Source organism: Molothrus aeneus, chromosome 12 (assembly GCF_037042795.1).
Source record: "Molothrus aeneus isolate 106 chromosome 12, BPBGC_Maene_1.0, whole genome shotgun sequence".
Taxonomy (NCBI): Eukaryota; Metazoa; Chordata; class Aves; order Passeriformes; family Icteridae; genus Molothrus; species Molothrus aeneus.
The window spans coordinates 7579411-7598011 of NC_089657.1; the positions used below are offsets into that span (position 1 = coordinate 7579411).

General features: G+C 40.1%; 1 protein-coding gene across 1 annotated transcript in view; it reads right to left on the reverse strand.

Annotated features, from left to right (window-relative positions):
* Positions 1-18601, reverse strand: part of PTPRG (protein tyrosine phosphatase receptor type G) — a 394212-nt gene that overhangs the window by 53340 nt on the left and 322271 nt on the right. The window contains exon 13 of the mRNA XM_066557786.1: positions 14422-14554. Within this exon, the coding sequence (XP_066413883.1) occupies positions 14422-14554 (133 nt within the window). The remainder of the gene's footprint in view (positions 1-14421; positions 14555-18601) is intronic.

The window sequence follows — 18601 nt, forward strand, 5'->3', positions numbered from 1 at the left end:
TTTCCTGTCGAGAACACACAAGTGTGAAATACTTGTTGATCCGTTTATTCATTTGCCTCCTGGCTGATCACAGCCATTTTGACAGAATGGATAAATTGACTTGCTCCTTGTTGTGGTTTTTTTTTTTTTTTTTTCCCACATGCTTCTTTATCAGCCTGGAAGCACTGCCCTGGCTATCACTCCTACACCCTCACTTTACATTCTGCACCCTCCTTTTAGAGGCTTGCTAAGCCAATTTCTCACAATACCCAGGTTGTCTGAAATGCCACAAACAAACTCTTGCTATAGCAGCTTCTGCAACTCCATCTGCCAGATGAAAACAATACATAATATTTAGAGAAATTATTTTTGAACAATTCAAACTCAATGAATACTTTACATCACTCTTTATAACACAAGATATATCTGATAATTGCACTTGGTTTCTTGAGACAGGACTTAGCCATTTGTCTACAGCACATCTCAGCAAATCTTCTATTTTTCCAAATCATGAATAAACACTGCAATTTGGAAAGGGGACAACTCTTGATCATCCTCATTGAGGAAATGGCAAAGATAACAGCTTCAAGTGATCAGGCAAAAGCTTGTTACATCAGCAGAAGATTTTCAGTGCAAAGTAATTTCAGCAGGCTAACAAATTAGTCATTTTTCTCCTGCAGATATGTAGCAGGACCGTGCATTAATTGATGTGTCCTTTATTGCAAAACATACTGTCTCCCTCTGGAGAGGGAGGTCTGGAGCCATGGGATGCAGCATTGTCAGGAAAAAGCAGAAAAATGCAAACTTGGCACCACATAGTAGCTAAATGTTGATTCATGGACATTATGAGACATTCAAGGGGACACGTCCCAGGTTCCAAATTATGCTCCACTCTTGTATTGCCCCTGTGTGATCATAGCAAGTTTGCATAGAATTTACTGCTCCCTCTTCTAATTGGATTCCTGCAAAGGGCATTTTGCTGTGCCATGAGCTTGTCATTTTATATCCTGTTTTAACTCCAAACCACTCAATTAATATTAAATTCCATTTATTATAAAAACATTTGTTTCTACCCACACAATGCAATCAGCAGCCATCTCATTAATATTAATTTCACAAAATGACCCACTCATGTTAAGATCTCAGATACAGCTAGTAACTTTAAAGGGGGAAATATGTGAAGCCAAGAAGGTCAAGACAGAACATGAGTTGTAACAGAAAGCATTCAACCCATATGTATTTAACTCATTCTTTGCAGAAAGCTCAGTAAATACAACAAGATTGCTGGAGAGCAATGACAACGTCAATGCTAATCCAGACACCAGAACAAAATAGAGTGAGGTTGCCAATACATCTCTCTCTGGGATGGGAAGTTGCTGTATTTGGCACACCAAGGGAAAAACTCTGGCAAGAGGATGGAAGGGGAATGCTTATCCCCTGCCTCATTTCCCCAAAGAGGTGAGCTGCCTACTTTCCACGTTTATAAAACATAAACAAAACCCAAACCAGGACATTGAGAACTGTGGATAACCTCAAACTGTGGGCTAAGGTTAAAGTCCCTTTTCTTCAGAATCCTCTTCTGTGCTCATCACACAGGAAATTAGCACAGCCTGTCCCAGCTTTACAGTGCAGAAGCCCCACTGGACTCAACACTCACTGTCCAGAGAGTGAAAGAGAAGAGGCTGAAGATAGGTTTAAGTGTTTCAGAAATGCTGGTGTAAAGCTCAGGGATTCCCTTGCACAGCACAAGGAAGCACTGGTAAGGAAAGAGAGGATCCAAGTGCAAGCTCAGACCCTACAGACAGCACAGCAACTCACTAATACACAGATTTTGCATTGCCCCATGGGCCCAGCTGCAGCTTGCTGAAATGGGATCATTTCTCCTGTGCTCAGCCATGCCCAGCTGTTTCCTCATGCAGAAAGATCCTGAGAGTGAGATTACACAGCCAGACACAGGGAGATGAAGCAGCAGCTGAGAATGTGCATCAAATGCAGTGATCTCTTCTGCTCTCTTATTCTCTGCACTTTGAATAAAACCAAGCTGCAGGACAACAGGTCTCTTTCTAGTAGTCTCCACCTGAACCTTTAAGCTATACAACAGGGGACTTGCTCTCTGTAGCTCTGTGGCTAACAAAACCACACATTGAACTCTCACCTTCTGCTATCACAAAGACCTCAACTAATTCCCTGCAGCACATCAGCACCACCTTTGAAAAGGTCCAGGCTCTGCAAAAAACCAGATGGAAACTATATTTGTGGGCTTTTAAAGATGTCAAGGATTTCCTCACAGAGATGTCAATATAAATATTTCTTCTTCACATCAACTTTTTTTATTAATCAGATCACACATGGCAACTCCCTGCGTGGCACCACTAAGGGCTCACCCCATCAGCATAAAACCTTCCAAAATGATCACCTCAGGTTTGCCACTGGGATAACAATGCTTTTGCACCTAAAATTAAAGAGATGAACTGACAGGGCCTTGGAAAATCAATATGTAACAGCAGACACCTAACTCCAATACTATTTCACTGGCCCTTTTCTTCCCACAGATTCTTGCCATGTTCATGACAGGGTATGGCTCAGAAAACCAGAGAAAGGAGAAAGGACTCCTGTTGTACTGCTGTCACCTTTGTGCTTTGCTTTCAGGGCTCTCTTCTTCCAGATTTTGGAGTACAAACATATTTTGGAAGCACAGCAAAGCCCCAGCCACAGCTCTAGTTCTGAAAGCCAAATACACTTCAGACAGTACAGAGCCCATCTAGGTCAGGTCCCCCCATCCTGGTCTCTACCATCCCATTATGGAACAGAAAATTCCTCACCACCCATTTTCTTGAAGCTGTTTGTGTGAGGACCTGAGTCAAATTCTTCCCTCAAAGAACTGAACTGGCATTTTTACCATTGAGACTGTGGAGCAGTTGTGGAGTGCCCAACCACTCCTGTAGAACCATTGGGGACCTGGTGCCAGCTCCTTATCCACAGATGACAATCACTGCCATAAGCAGAAGAAAAAGGCTTCTGCCCTCCTGGCTGCAGCCAAGTGCTCCACAGGAGTTGGCTTTGCAGTGATAAATGTCACGTTTACAATGGGTTTTGCAACATGAAAGTCCATAATTTGCTTTCCAGGGACCTGTGCTCGATTATCAGGAGAGTCAGAAGCATCCACTGAAGTCTAATGAATAGAATTAACACATCATTTAAACAGGGAGTAATATGTATGCAAATGAGAAAAAGTTAAAAATAAGAGTTCAAGCCATAATTTCAGAAAACGTAGACTGCATCCTTATGAAATATGGATGTTCAATTCACCTCATATCTTTACATCTATGTTAACTGCTTTGCATGTGAACAATAGGGTACATCAAGCCCATTTTGATTTTTATATTTGAACCTGGACTTATAAAATGGATTATATTGAAACATGAATAATATATATGCTAATTAAAGACTGCATTTAATGATATAAATAAAGACAAAGACCAACAGAGGCTAATTTCCATTTGCAAATTTCCTAATTACTATATTTTCCTTTAGAAAGCAGAAACTTTATTTCCATAGTCTCAGGAAAAAGAAGACAATCTTTTCTTTGCTCAAATTATTTAAAAATCCTTTTATCTCTTTTATTCTTTAGGATTGATCTCCACAGAGGTACAATTGCTTTGCCTAGATAGATTCAGTATTAAATAGAACCCAAGTCAAACTACGGTGATTTGTGCATGCAAATGGTGTGCTTTAATTATTAAATATTTTTTTTTCTAATAAGGAATTACTGCTAATAAATATAAAGTTTATAAACCACTCCATACCATAAACATGTGCAGAATAACTGTGGTAGATGTAAACCTAGTAAATGTCCTTGGTGCTGTTCATCATTCTCTCCCTTCCCCTCCAGGTCCCCAAAAATAGAACAAGGACACAGGACAATTGTACAGTTGTAGGGAGACAAGGTATTAGCAGAAAACATGACTTCTGTCACACAAGACCTACAGAAAAGCCTGCTGAAATATAAACAGGTTGCAGGAAAAGCACTTTTAAGTTAAAAGGCTTGTTTCTTAAAGTGAGGAAATATTATATTCATTCATTCATATTATTATGAAGCCTGCAATGATATCTAGGCCAGCAGAATATTTTTTTTGCTGTTGTCTAAATGTTGGTTCTGTGGATAAAGTCCAGATTCAGCCTTAACTGACTAAACCAGCATTTGCAGTTTGCTCTTCCGAGCCTGCAAAGCAAACCCATTTACTCCCTGATTGAAACAGCACACCTGAATGCTTCAAAAATAAGGAGCTGTATAAATGGGCAGAAAATTTTGGAACATTTATGTCCCAAGCTCTTATTAAAAAGCAAAACAAAAGCCCACAAAATAAATTGAAATAATAAGGCAGGTGTGAGCACTGGCTCTTCCAGGCTTTCATTTCATGTCTGCAATACCAGTCACTGCTACAGATGAACACTGAGAGTTAGGAAACTTTTAAGACTCTGGAGAGTAAATGATCATCATTTTTAATGATGATGTGGTTCCTACAAAATGTAAGGAATTTTACCAGCATTCACTGGAAACCTTCAGATGGTGGTTAAAAAATGGCTGTGGAGAGTGAATCACTGCACAGAAATCCACCCATTTAACTGATAATTTGATCAGAAACATAAAACATTTTTGAACTTTCAGGGAACAGAACATTTATCATTAATTGGAACTGTCTTTATTTTACTTTTTTTAATATTAACAATATTTTTACAATTCAAGTTTGGCTCATTTCTGCTACTTTATAAATTTGTAGGATAATTCAAAAAGGTTTTGCTCTTTCTTGGAAAAGACAGGGTTTCCAAAATATGAAACAACCCAACCCACCAATCAAGACCCAGGCATGCCGCCTACGCCTGTTTCAGCTTAAAACTTGGAACTCAAATGGATTTTAACCTGTAAGTCAACAGAGTAAAACACATGCTGTTTATAGCAATAGAGGAATTGTTTTCTTTTAAACCAACCAACTCAGCATTCTACGATAAACTGAATGAATTCCTGTACTTGCAACATTTGTAACAGCAGCACAGCGTGTTGTGCATTCCAAAGTCTTGTTTTTCTCCAAACTGCACAGGTTTTAAGAAGAGTAAAATGAAGTTCACCCCTGCTTGTTATTGTTTTACTAGTTTGCTGGTTCCCAGTATTTATCCAAGCAGCTAAGGTTGCCAAATTGATTTAATATTCCTACCCTATAATTTTACACTCAGACTACATTCTGCTGTGAAATAGCTGGTGCTAATGTTAGTCCAAATGCTGCCATGGGACTGAGGACAGGAGAGGGCCTTTCAATAGCTATATTTTATGGTTACAAGGAGAGAGAAAAAATATAATTTATCCGGTTGCTGTGGTTAATTCACAGTTTCACAGCAGAGGTATACTGTTCCCTCAGGGTACATCTAGCTGTATTATAGGATATTTCATTCACAGTTTGTCTGAGACATTGCTCTAGCTCTGAACCTACCAGTTTATGAGAGTGAATCTACTCCAGAGATACCTGCACACACTTTAACACATACTCTTACATACTAAGAATATTATAGAAAAGAAATTAACTAGCAACAGATCAATTGACAATGAGGATGCAAATTGTTTCTTTGAGCTGGGAAAGGGAATAGAAAAAGAGTGCATCAATTTCTTAATAGAGCCTTCTTTTATAAAGTGATATAATTTCACAAAAATTGTGAAATTTTTTCTCTTTTAAAATATCTCACAGCTTTAAAAGTCAGAGTTCAAAAATTTTAAAGCTGTATAAGATTTTATAGCTTTAATTTTAAAGCTTCCTCTACAGTAACTTACAACAGACCCAGCAGATGAGTAGGAGATGCCAGTGGTACCTGGCATCCACTACCACTGTAGTTATGAGAAAACCCACACTCCTCATGGCATATTATTTCTGAGCACTTAAAAACCTGTTCTTAATGGAAATTAATAAGAATATTTTGATATTTAAAAGAATTTTTGATATTTAAAAATATTTGTTAAAACTATTTAACCAGTAACTGCAGAGATAAAATCTTGCTCTTTTTTTCCCAGACCTCACTATTACAACAGTACTGGGGAAAGCATTTCCAGAGGAAAAAAAATGTCTGCAATTAATCCATTTAATTAGTTCCACAGAGACAAAGCAGTAAGATCGATTGCAGCTGTGCAGATCCCTCCTTGCCTGACCTCAGCTGCCCTTGCCCATTCTCCTTTGCTCTCTGCAGAAGAAGGTATTTTTGGAAATGTTGGGGAAATTCTGCTACACCTCTAAACAAAGCACTGAGGAAAGGTGTCAACAGCAGTTTTCCAATTTGCTGCCAAGACTTTTGCACAAGCTTCACCCCCTTAGGATGGCCTGTGGGCAAAGTACAGCATGAATGTCTCAGCTCTTATGGGACACATCATACAGCAAATTAAAAATAAAAATTATACTTTTTGTGTTTGAGAGTTTTCAAGGTCACCAACATGATATTTTGAATTCTAGTCTTCCACACCCAAAGCACATATTGTCCTGTTTTGTGACTCATGACTGCATGCTTGACATTATCTTTCCAAATAAAGGTGATGCACATCTAAGCTCCCACTGAGTTTAGAGGCCACCTCCATTAAAGTGCCTGCAGGAGGATGTTCACACAACTGACCCATAAGCTTCAGTTCAAGAGTGACAGGCAGGCTCCTAGCCTGTGATTTACAGGGCAATTTATCACACTGTACCAGCCCTCCTCTTTTCTCACACTTCCACGTGTGCTTTAAAGCTGGCACTGTAGAACTGTGGAGAACAGGCCTGGAAGCTCCTGTGAGGGATCAGACTCCTGTGGTGCATCCTCACTGGAGCTGCTTAACCTTGTCTGAAACCTAGAAATGATTGAGATTCTATAGATCACCACCTTATTGCCTTTCCTATAATTTCCTGTTTCTAATGTCCAACAGAAATTTCCCTCTTGCTGTAATTTAAGCCAAGGGTCCCTCATATCTGGGGGCCCAAAGATGATGGATTCCTTGCAGACCCCTTCCATGTACTCAAGCATTTGCCTCCTCTGTCTGCTAACAGCCCTGCCTGTCCCACAATCTTCCTTGCAGAAAAGGTGAATCACATAAAAAAACCCAGAGTCCTCTCTTATTTATACCTGGAGATACATCAGCCTGCTATAAAACTGTATTTGCTTTTTATTTACAGGACAGCTGAGAGGAGAGCACTGATTCATGAAATTCAGATGAAGGCTGGCCATATGGGATACAGGAAGAAGCTGGCTTCAAATATCTGGCAAGAAGCAATTTGATACTGCAATTACATACTCCTGAGAACCTATTTAAGATGATACAGGTTCCTCAGTCATGTGGACTCAAATTTACAGTGGCAAATTCTGTTGTCGCTGGCAGAAGTTATTCAGGAATCACTCTGTTAACACCAGGGGGATGGCTCAGGTCTGAAGCAAAATCTAGACAGTCCCATTTCCTTGAAATGGGACATTCCTGGGTTGGAATGTGCTTATTGATTTTGGTCCTGATGCTCTATAATTAGAATTAAAACTACTGTTTTCTGAGCTTTGTCAATATCCTGATAGTTCTGGAAATCACCACTGATCTCTATTTAAGCTGAGCAAAACTCTGTTTCCTTTCTGAAGACAAAATATATTGGTTTCTAAAGTGGCAGGCTACTATTGGCCTCACCAGAGAGGAAATGGGATCTTGTAGAATTCTGTTTTGTGACAAAAAAATTAAACCTAGTGTTAATTAAAAAAGAGTAAAAGTAACAGGCAGATAATGAGAGAACATGCCCCTTTCCACAGTCAAGCTCTTAAAAGATCATCCAGCATGCTTAAAAAGCAACTTTCCATCTGCAAATCTGTCTCTCTCTCTGTTGTGTCTAATGAGCCTGAGTTAGTCTGTTCAAAAGCCCAAATGGGCATCTGGGGCCAATTCAGCAGCAGGGGATCTGTTACCATAACAACTGACAACTCCCCTGATTCCTGAAAAGCCCTAAAGTAGCCTTTTGGGAAATGCTCATGGAACAAGAAGATGGGGAGGGATGGCTGCAGGTGCAGGTGCTGGGCTCCTCTGCCTCAGCCCTTTCCACACAGAGCCAGCCCTGTGTCCCACCAGCCTTGGGACCAGCTGGGCTCAGCTCCCCTGCAGGAGGGGACAATAAAACCCCTGAGCCAACACCATGAAGGGCAGCAGTGACACACTCCAGTTTGGTCTTGGGCTCCACCTGTGTCCTGCTGGATGAAACAGCACAGATGCTGCCAGAGAAGTTTTCATATTGATTTTCCTCATAAAGGAAGAATGATGAGTGCTGGAAGTATGGTCCCAACAGCCAGAACAAGCAACCAGTGGCTGTCCTGAGCATCCAGTTTGAAAGTGAGGGCCTGATGTCAGCAGAGAAGATGAGGTTGGATCCCAGACTGGGATAAAAGGGAGCTGATCACAGGCCTGCTCCCTTTTAATGAAAATGAGCAGCATTTTGAGGTACTAAACACAGAAGGGCCTAAGAGTCAGTAACTTTGCCTCTGACACTGACAAAATCTCACACAACCTGGATCTTCTGCAGTAAGAGCTGAAGTGCTTTTCCTGCATTGCCTGGACTGAGAGCAGATCAGAGGACTCCAGATCAGGCTAGGCTGCATCCCATTTACCAGGCAGTGATCTGCCCTGTCCCCATCCCTCAACACATGAGACCTCATGTGGCCATTCCAAGAGGAAAACAAAGGCATGCCTTGTTCAGTATGAGCAAGGCACAGCTGGGCACTAAAAAAAAGAGATGGAAGCTGCAAGAAGTTTCAGGTATGCCACTCACCTCCACGTTTACCCTTGTCTCCCTGGGGAGCTGCCTGTCTCTATGGAGAAGGGAAGTCTCTTGTCCTTGTCAATTCTCCTCAGTGCCTGTGGTGACACAAGCTCTGGGGCACTGCCATGGCCAAGATGAGTGCAGGTGCCTGGATGTGCTCCTCAGGCATCGCTGAGGACAATGCTGGGGTGAGCATCCCCATCCATCCTTCTCATTCCTGCCCTGTGCTGCTCCCTCAGTTATGCTGCTACAGCTCTGTCCTGTTACTACATGAACCAGACTGAGAGCTAATCTGGTTTAAATCAGGACATGAAAACTCCTCTCATTTTTTTAAAAGTTTTTTTTTTTTTAAAAAAAAAACCACCATGGATTATTTTGCAATCCCGCTCCTCACATGGTTGTACAAACATTTGCAATGGGATCACAGAGGGCAGAACAAGGGCAGGAACAGAGGACCCTGCCTGAACTGCTGCTGCTGAAATAAATACTCAGGCAACTGCATCTGAGGCATTCTTAAAATTAACACCCAGGGTCTAGAAAGTGTTACCACTCAACATCCTCCATGGGTGAGAAAATGAGAAGAATCACAAACATTTTAGAGTAAGCTGAAAGAAGCTTTTATCATTGTAAGCAAACAATTTTACAATGGTCTGTAAATTTGCAATGTTCCTTTTCCAATCAGTACAGCAGATGAACAACACATTGTGTACTCATAAAATAGAACCTAGAGATAGGTTCAAATAACAATTTCAGCGCTTTTTACTACCTGGTACAGGCAGAAGTTTGTTTTTTTTTCCCTCCCAATTAAGTTTTAACACTCTCTTAGCTAAGCAGCTGTGCAAGCTCCCCAGAATTTAACACCAAAAGGCAGTTGTCTGAGGCATGGTTATTAGACATGGTAAATATGAGGGTTCTTTATAGTGCAGCTTTTGTTGCTATATTACAAGTTGATTTACAAATACAGCTGACCAACCTTCTTCATTGCTATTTCATCAGTGTCAGAACTCAGATGCTGAAATATTGAACACCTGAGCTTGCTCCCAGTGAGATCTTTGCCACTGAGTTCAACAACAACACTCTCAACCCATAAGTGACTTGGCCTGAGGTCCCACAGAAATCAATGACTGAGTCAGAAAAAAAAGCACATCTCCTGGTGCTCAGGGTGATTTCTCCTGCACAGAAAGGTACTGCCAGAGAAGTACAAGGCTCTGTCACAGGACTTGTCCCAATGATTCAGTTCAATTTGATAGGATGCTTAAGAAAAACTTAAGAAAACTCTCTCTGTCTGCAAAATTCTATAGGGTTTTGCCGAAGGAAAATTAAAGACATCTTTTTCCTAAGCTGTCTCGTATACACACACAGCCATAAAACAAGCAATGCAAGCTTGCTTGCTCTTTGAAAGGCAGCAGCTGCGTTGTTCCAAAAATCCCCCCGAAAGTAAACATATTAGCACTGTATAAACAGCTTGATTTAATAACAAATGCAGTACAATATTCCCACTTTGTCTTTGGGATCATGATGTTGATTGTGGCAATAATTCAAGGTGAATTATAGTATCTGTTCAAAAGAAAGAAAGAGAAAACTCTCCAGCTATAGTCGTGAATGAATTTCTTCCTCTTAGCTGAAAATGAGAAATGGCTATAATTTAGTTCTCATTTAAAAGTTGCTGTTGGCTAAACTCTAAAATCTTAATTGCTTCTTAATATTCTCTGCTTATTTTTTCCCTTTGAAACCATAGTCTATAGAATTGTAGTGTTTAGATTAAAAATCAGAATGAAAAACAAACAGTGGAAGGTTACAGCACTCTCCTAAAATATGTTATTTTCCTCCCAAATGACAGAACTTGCTGTGTATCAAAATATTTCAGTTGATTTCCTGACTCTCCTGCACCTGTGTGAAGATGAAAGTGGCGCTGACCCTGGGTTTACCCCTAAGTGTCAATACTCAGGACTAGTTCAGTTTGCTACAGAATATAGTGGAAGTTCTAGAAAAGACATGTTTCAAGCCATATTACAGCTCAGCATACTGTAGGAACTCATCTTGCTGCAAAAAAACTGAAGTCACACTCAATCCCTAAATAGTTTGGAGGTCACTACGAAACACACCCTGCAGCTCTCGGGGCTCATAGCAAAGGCTGTGAGAGTAACAGTGGCAAAGACTGCAGACAATCCAAGTCAGATTTTAAACTGACCTTGAAGATCTGCAGATGGATCTCATGATACTGAGTCTGGGTATAAAATCACAGATGCAAAACAAATGCCCAGAAATGCAAAAATAAAGTGTTTGGGAAACAGCACCTCATGACGCCCACGTTTTAATGGGCTCTAGACGAGCTAGCAGTGCTCCTGCGAATGTCCCAAAATCCCAGGGCACAGTTTTCAGAAACACTCAGTTGCTGTCCCTACAGCACACAATTTTTGGAACCGGTATGAAAGGAAAGAAAGCAGAAAAAGAAGCACCATTGTGCCACTGTAAAAGTGAATGGTGAATCCATATGGTGAGTAAAACAAGGATCTGGGTCTCCTCACCTTTTCTGTCTGCTAAGACTCAAATTCTCAACTTGGTGCTAAAGAAATCAATTTAAGCATTAAAGGTCCTGGGAGCAACAGTCCCCTTCATCATGCCCATGACAGCTCAAGGATCAGCCAGGCCAGCCTTTCCTCAAGAGGAATCAAAGATGCACAGAAGCAAACTGAAAGTGCAGAATCATTGTCCCTCCTGCCCTGGGAGCCCAACTACCAACAGCCCACAGCGGATGTCGTGGCTCGTGGTCACCCTGTGATTGTGCTCTCCTCATTTTTCTGGGATAAAAGGTAGCACAATTTTTGCAGCTTCATTATGCTGACCTAGTTTATCTTCCACTCTACCAACTTAAAATCACACGGGTCTCTTTGTGCAGCAGTGCCATTTAAAGTAGTGAATCCAGGAAACTTTAGTAGAAAGGTAATTCAGAGCTCTGCTTGCCTGCAAGTTCCCATCCCTTTTCATTATTGAGATAGCCACCACACGAAAAAGATGGAAGTGACCCTTTCTCTTCAACATTAGTCATATTCTTTCACCATTTGTCCAGGATCCACATGAAAAAGGAACTGAGAACAGCAAATTACCTCTGCAAATAAGCGAGTCTTCTTCAGAAATGGCACAGATCATTTCCAAATACATTCAGTTACAAGAAGTCTCTAAAACACAGCATGGAAGCTCAACAGATGGAAAAAGGAAATCTTCATCAAACAATGACAGTCTCCTTTTCAAATAAAGGGAACAGAAAATGAAGCTTCCTTACAAGAAGTCTTCTTCACAAAACTTATTTCTTTGCTGTATTGCAGAATGAGCCACAAAGAGACCAAACAAAATTAATGCTTTGCCAAACCTTCCCAAGCAACTTCTCTAACTCCTTATTTTGGATAATAGGGTACTGATGAGATGGAAACAAGCAGAAGGCTCTGCTTCATTGTTCCACTTATGCCACCACTGGTCTCAAACCATCTAATTCCACAAATGCTCAAAAAAGCAAAAACAAAAATAAAATTTGTTTTACCCTCACAATGCATTGCCAAGAGCAACTGTGTCTCTTCTGCTTCCTCTAGTCATTTGGTTTTGATTTATAATGTTTTCTTCTAACACCAAAACAAAGTACTGCTGTGCAAGAAAAGACCCCCTGGTCTAGCACGCCTGTCCCCTTGAGGGTTATCCTTTCATCACAAGGATTCTCTGCTGTGCACTTCAATACCATGTTTCCCTTTCTGAAATATCTGTCTCAAACTCGTTTTCATGCCATTCGCTTTGATGGCATTATTCAGCAAATTATTCCATATGTTGCCCATTACATCTTAAGCTAAGTATTTTTTCCTGAAAATGCAAATTACTGCTCCTTTCAAACTTCTGAATTAGAGCCTGCAGTGCTTCAAAATCTCTTTTTTTCCTTACTTTAAAACATTCACAGAGGTAAACAGTTTATTTTTTTCCTGAGGAAAGGCAATCACACTGCAAATGAAATGCTGTGCTGCTGCTTCAGTGACATGGTCTGCACAATGTGAATGTTACTGGGAATGATTTGTGTTCTAGTTGCTTGTTGATTTATCCTAAAACACACATGTATTTTTAATACACTCTCTGCATTTGTTAAAAATCCTCAGAATTAGAAACAGATTATTAGAAGGCAATACATATGTCCTCAAGTTTGTTCCTTTATTCTTGCTTCATATTTATCAAAAAACTTCGACTGCTACATGACATAATTTTAATGTCTATATTAATTTTTAATCTCCACCAACTTTAATATCTTTTCAGGAATGGTATTGTTACTCTTTGAGTAAATTAAACACAAATTTTACAATTATTTCTCTTGCACCACTAGTGAAATTGCAAAGAAATGGAAATGTTTTGCAAACAATGATAGGACCAACATTCTTCTAGATAATAGCTGTTAGCATTGTATTTCAAAATCTTTCTGCCTTAGAAGAGCATTTTGTATCAACACTAGATAAATACTACTAATCCTTCATCCCAGTGTTTTGAGATATACCATATCCTTCACAGGACCTGCCTGTGAATGCAACCAAGTTTAGTAAATCAGATAGACAATATATATTCAAAAACAATGGGATCTTTAGAACCTTTCCTATTCCAGCTTTTGTGCATATACCACTGCAATTTTTATTCACCATCTTACTGCAATGATGTCAATTACTTACAAATGTTAATAGAAATTATTTTCACAAGACTATTGCCATTTACTTATTAATTCTTTCAAATGTTCTCAGCCTCAACAATTGGGCCAACTAATTGTCAGCAAATTGTGTACTGAAAAATAGCTTGGTACCTTTGTAATGGATTCTGTAAATATAATGATCAATGGGCTGGTATTTCCCATCAAAGCTACTTTATCCCAGCTAATCAGATTTTGAAATAATACCTAAATACCTTGTAGGTGGCTCATGCCTGGTTAATGTTAACTTCCAGACAAATGAGGGGCCTCTGGGTTCTGATTTTGACATGAGCAGGTGCTGCAGGTTTTAGTTTACTTTAAATCAAATGGAGAGGGATTTGTTGATGCTAATCCTGGTCTCCACCACTGAACCAATGCCCACTGGTGTGAATGACAGTGTCTCTTTCTAAGAGGCAATCTTTACTTTCAAGACCTTGCAGGCTGCACTTCTGACCTCTTCACCAATGCTAGAGAGCAAAGCTGTGGAATGTGAAACAAGCTTACCCCACTTTTTTGAAGTACAGTCAAAGGAAGGAAAGAACTGCATAAGATTACACAGGAGGTTTGTGGCAAAGACACCCGTGAAACCAAGGCCAGTCTAACTGGGATTTTCTACCACAACCACCTTTCCTGAAGGCTGAGACAAAGATAATCTTTTATAGCTACTTTAGAGGGACTAATTTTGAAAATATTTGTCACCATTACAGCTAGCTCTCCATTAGTAGAGCTCTACCAAGCTCATTTTCATGACATAAAAATCAGTATTTAAGACATCTGAATAGTTAACCAACAAAGCTTTTCTAGCACCCAGAGAACTAACTAATGCATCTATCACTGTAGCTTCTAATAAAATAACAAAACACAGGACCACATTAAAAACAACACCTGGAATGTGTTTCAAATCCTAATCATTTTCCACTGATAAGGAAACAGGCTCACCTCCAGTAGACAAGCACAGCGATGAGAAGAATGAGGCACACGAAGGTCAGTGCTGAGACCACAATGAGTGGGATGATCCATTCCATTTTACCAGGAGAAGGTCTCGTGGCCATGCTGGAGCTGTTCTTGCCAGCTGTGTGTTAAACACATAACAAAACCAATCACTGGAGGGAAAACAGAATTACTGTATGGAAAAATGTGTAAACAAAATAGCTTATCCCTTTTACATGCTATGAGTAAACAGAGCAGAGATCCTCTAACTGCAGGGTGGGACTCCATTTGTCTTCAGTCTGAGACATGAGAGCACAGAAGTATGGTGTTTATTGCCACATATGGCTAGGATTTTACTACTGCCTGTAATTATGGTCTCTTAGACACTTTTAGGACTCTTTCGTGCAAGCACCTATTATCAGATGCAGAGTATCCCACTGAGCCAATGCTGTGCTCTGTCACCAGTGTTTGCACATAAATGTACTCTGTTTCTCAACAGTGCAGGACAGCCCTGTTTGCAAAGCTCTGTGTAATACCTAGCTTTAGAAATAAATTTTTTGGTAATTATCTTAAAATAAAAAATCTTCAACATGTTGGGTGTCATGTCACATCATTTGCAGAATTGTCACAATCTGGTGGGTTACTGCATACGAAAGCACTTTTTAGCATATGGATTGTCAAGATGGGTGGAAGAATGAATGGATAGGATGTGTTGTAACTGACAGAAGAAATCATTATGCCACAGCTTTTGAACAAAATTAAAGTTCGTCAATACCCTGAGATCTGGCTGAGTTAACTCTGCTTCACTTTTTGCATGACATCTCACTAAAATTATTGTATCATATATAAGATGAATATCTAGAAGTTCTGCAAGTACTGGAGCCAATGAGCATAGACACTGCACCAGTGTATTTCAAAAGACATCTAATTTGTGCAAATTCATGTAGACTTGATGAATAAATTGGTTTAGACAGAATGATAAAAGAAAAATGCAGAAGCGGATTCCATATCTTATTCATGTTTCCTAACAAACAGGCCATGGTTTATCAATACCTGTCAACAGGACATAATGGGGAAGGATTAGTACAAACAGCTTCAGATTTCAAGGAGGATTGAAACATGCACACTTGACTTCTACTTTTAAGCCTGTGTGAGTCTTTCCTTACCAACATGCTTCCTTGCCCTCATTCATATTGTATTATCATAGCTTCTGAAACTGCTGCAAATCCTACCAGAAGAACATAATTGCCTTTTCACCATAGGCAGGCAAAACACAGATAATTGGAAGTCACCAGATGTCACATAACATGAAGTCATACTCTATTTTAATAGCATTTAGATTATACTCCTCCATAGGCAGGAGTAAAATTCAACTAACGTGGAAGTAAAGGTTAATTGTAAATGCTTTTGCCTGACTGCTGAAAACAGAGCAAGGCTGCAGGCTGCTGCAAGCCCAGCAAGAAATCTTCCTAGTTTTGAGAACTAGGCTGATAGAGGTAATGCCCTTTAGCAAGCAGCCTAAATGATGTGCTAATCAGAAGGATGTTTGGGGGAAGTGAACGTGCACTTTGATTGAACATCTTTGAATTCCTTGACTAGCAAAGAATAAGGAAAAGAGCAACTCCCAAATTAGAGCAAAGGCTTATTCTCTGTATTTGCCAAACTTACTAAATGCTAAGTCTTGAGGCATCAGTTATTACCAGTGCATTTCAAATCATTTAAGAGCAGGAGAAAAAGTAAGCCTGTGAGGTGTTACTAACCAGAATAGTAAAAGGAACAAATCAAAAAAACATGTGATGTAATGAAACTTTGTAGGAGAGCCAAATAGTCTCACCACCTTATATCCATTAGGATGTTGCTTCAGTTCTCTCCAATGACAATATTCTGTTTAGTTTCACCTCCACATCTTTCAACACAAAACCATATGTTTCTGTTTGCATGGGAAGAAAATTCAATTCCATTGTAAGCACAGCGAGGGCTGGAGTCCCAATGCACACTGTTAAATTCTGCAGTGCTCATGATGCTCCTCTTAGTCAGTCTAGTGTGGAGAACACACAAATGTGCCCCTGCCAACTCCCTGTACCACAGATGTGAGGAGAAGAAAGTGCTCAGTATGCTGAGTGCCAGAATAGCAACTGCCATTCCCTAATGCTGATGGCTGAAATTCCAGTTGGGAATGCTCAAGTAGTGATGTGCTTCAGAAGAAAAGACATAGTTCCTGTGCTGGCTTTGATGAAAATGTCTAAGGTGTTTTCCACTATTTAAGTAATGTGTTGTGAGAGCTTAAGCAAGCCAGTGCCAATAAAACTTGTACAAGAATGGCAGCTGGGGCCAGAGGTAGAGCAGTGCAGCTGGAGAGCTGGTGTCTGTCTTGAGTGTCATGGCAGCACAGCCTAGGAAAAGCCAGCATGCTGGATAACTTGGAAAAAGATGAAATGAAAACACACACACATAAAAAGACAGATCTGGGCCTCTACAGTTTCCTGTTCTCCCATATAACAAAACAGTAGGAAATAAAAAAATAGTCACCATTTCATTCTTTTCCAAAGCAAGAATGTCAAGCCCTGGTAGTGTCAACAGCATATCCTTGTAACAGTGCCCACCATAAGCTGTACTTGGCAGGGGATGGGGGAAGCTTAAAAAACGGACTAGGAAACTCCATTTTTGCTAAGAAATGTAAACAGTTTCCAGTGGCATATGCCTTCGTTGAATTAATTCAGTTTGCCTTTTACTGGCTTGGAATTCATCCCAGTAGGAAGGAATAAAAATTATTACAGCATATCTGTTTCAGGAGGTCCCACATGATACAAGCCTTGGCACTACTAAATCTACTCCTGCGTCTGGAAAGTCCATAACTTCTGTGAACCACCCATTCAGCAGTTCCACCCAGGCACTGGATGGGTGAGCCCTGGCACAGGGAGTACTGGATGGCATCAGGCATCCAGGGAGGCTCTGGCAGTGCAATTCTTGCATAAAGGTCAAGGTAAGAAAGGGGCATTCTAGAGTTTGTGAAATGTGCTTTTTTCCTGCGTATTCCTGGAAAACAGTTCCTGAGAAAAGAAACATGTTTATTTCCCTTAAGTAACACTGCTTGCTATAATAAGCAACCACAGCTGTACTATATAACCTATCTACTTTTATCATTCCTTGCCATTGCACAAACTGCCAGGACAAAGTTCTGTTTGTTGTACCATTTCAGATACCATTAACCAAAGAAAAGCCCTGCTGCTGAACTGCCTCAGACCACAGGGTCTCCTAAGAGAAAGTCAGCTTGCTCATCTTTCCCTTGAGTAAATGAAGTTATGAACTCATACAAATGTATAAATTAATTATGGAAAATAATACTGGCCATATTATTAAATGATGAAAAGGTAAACCCATGTTTCTTAAAGAAATATGACTTTTGATACCAGCTTGTACCATGGTGCAGCTGTTACCCCCTATTTCTTCAAGGCTTACAGGCTATGCACTACTAAGCATGGCTTTTCACTGCCTTCTAACAGATGCCAATCATATTTAATCCTATATCTGAAATTCATAGTTTGCAGGCATTAAATAATTCAATTATTTTCAACCCATTCTGCTGTTTGCTCTTGTAAGCTACCATGTACATCTCTGAAGATATTTAAAAGCTGTCTGGACACCATCCTGATTAAAGTGCTATAGGGAACCCTTCTAAAGCAAGGAGACTGGACTAGCTGACTCCAGTGGTCCTTCCCAACTTTATACACTCTGTGATTCTGTGTGAAAATGGCTCAAGTGCCACATGAAAATACAGCTTAATAATCCTTGCTGCAGATGGAGAAGAATTACACAGATGTTTAATTATGCTAATGAGGTAATCCCTAAAAGGCTTTTGTAACCTCAGACCTGGCAAAGACTGCTGTAAAATCCAATATTCAGTCTTTGTTCAATGCATACATCAGGCTTGAAATTTAACCCTGCACATCAAGATCTCTCTGTCTCTAAACTCCCCTCTCATGGGAGGAACTCAGCAGAAGTGAGTGAGCACTGAGGGATGGGAGGACCTGGCTGAAATTGGGATGAGGAGTCAAACCTGTCTCTCCGTCCTCAGTGCCAGCCCACCACTCAGGCTTTTGCCCCTATCCCACAGCTATTACTTTGCTTACAACAGTCTAGTTGTTGTCCAGTTAAAAAAAAAAAAAGACCTATTTAACTGTCTGGTACA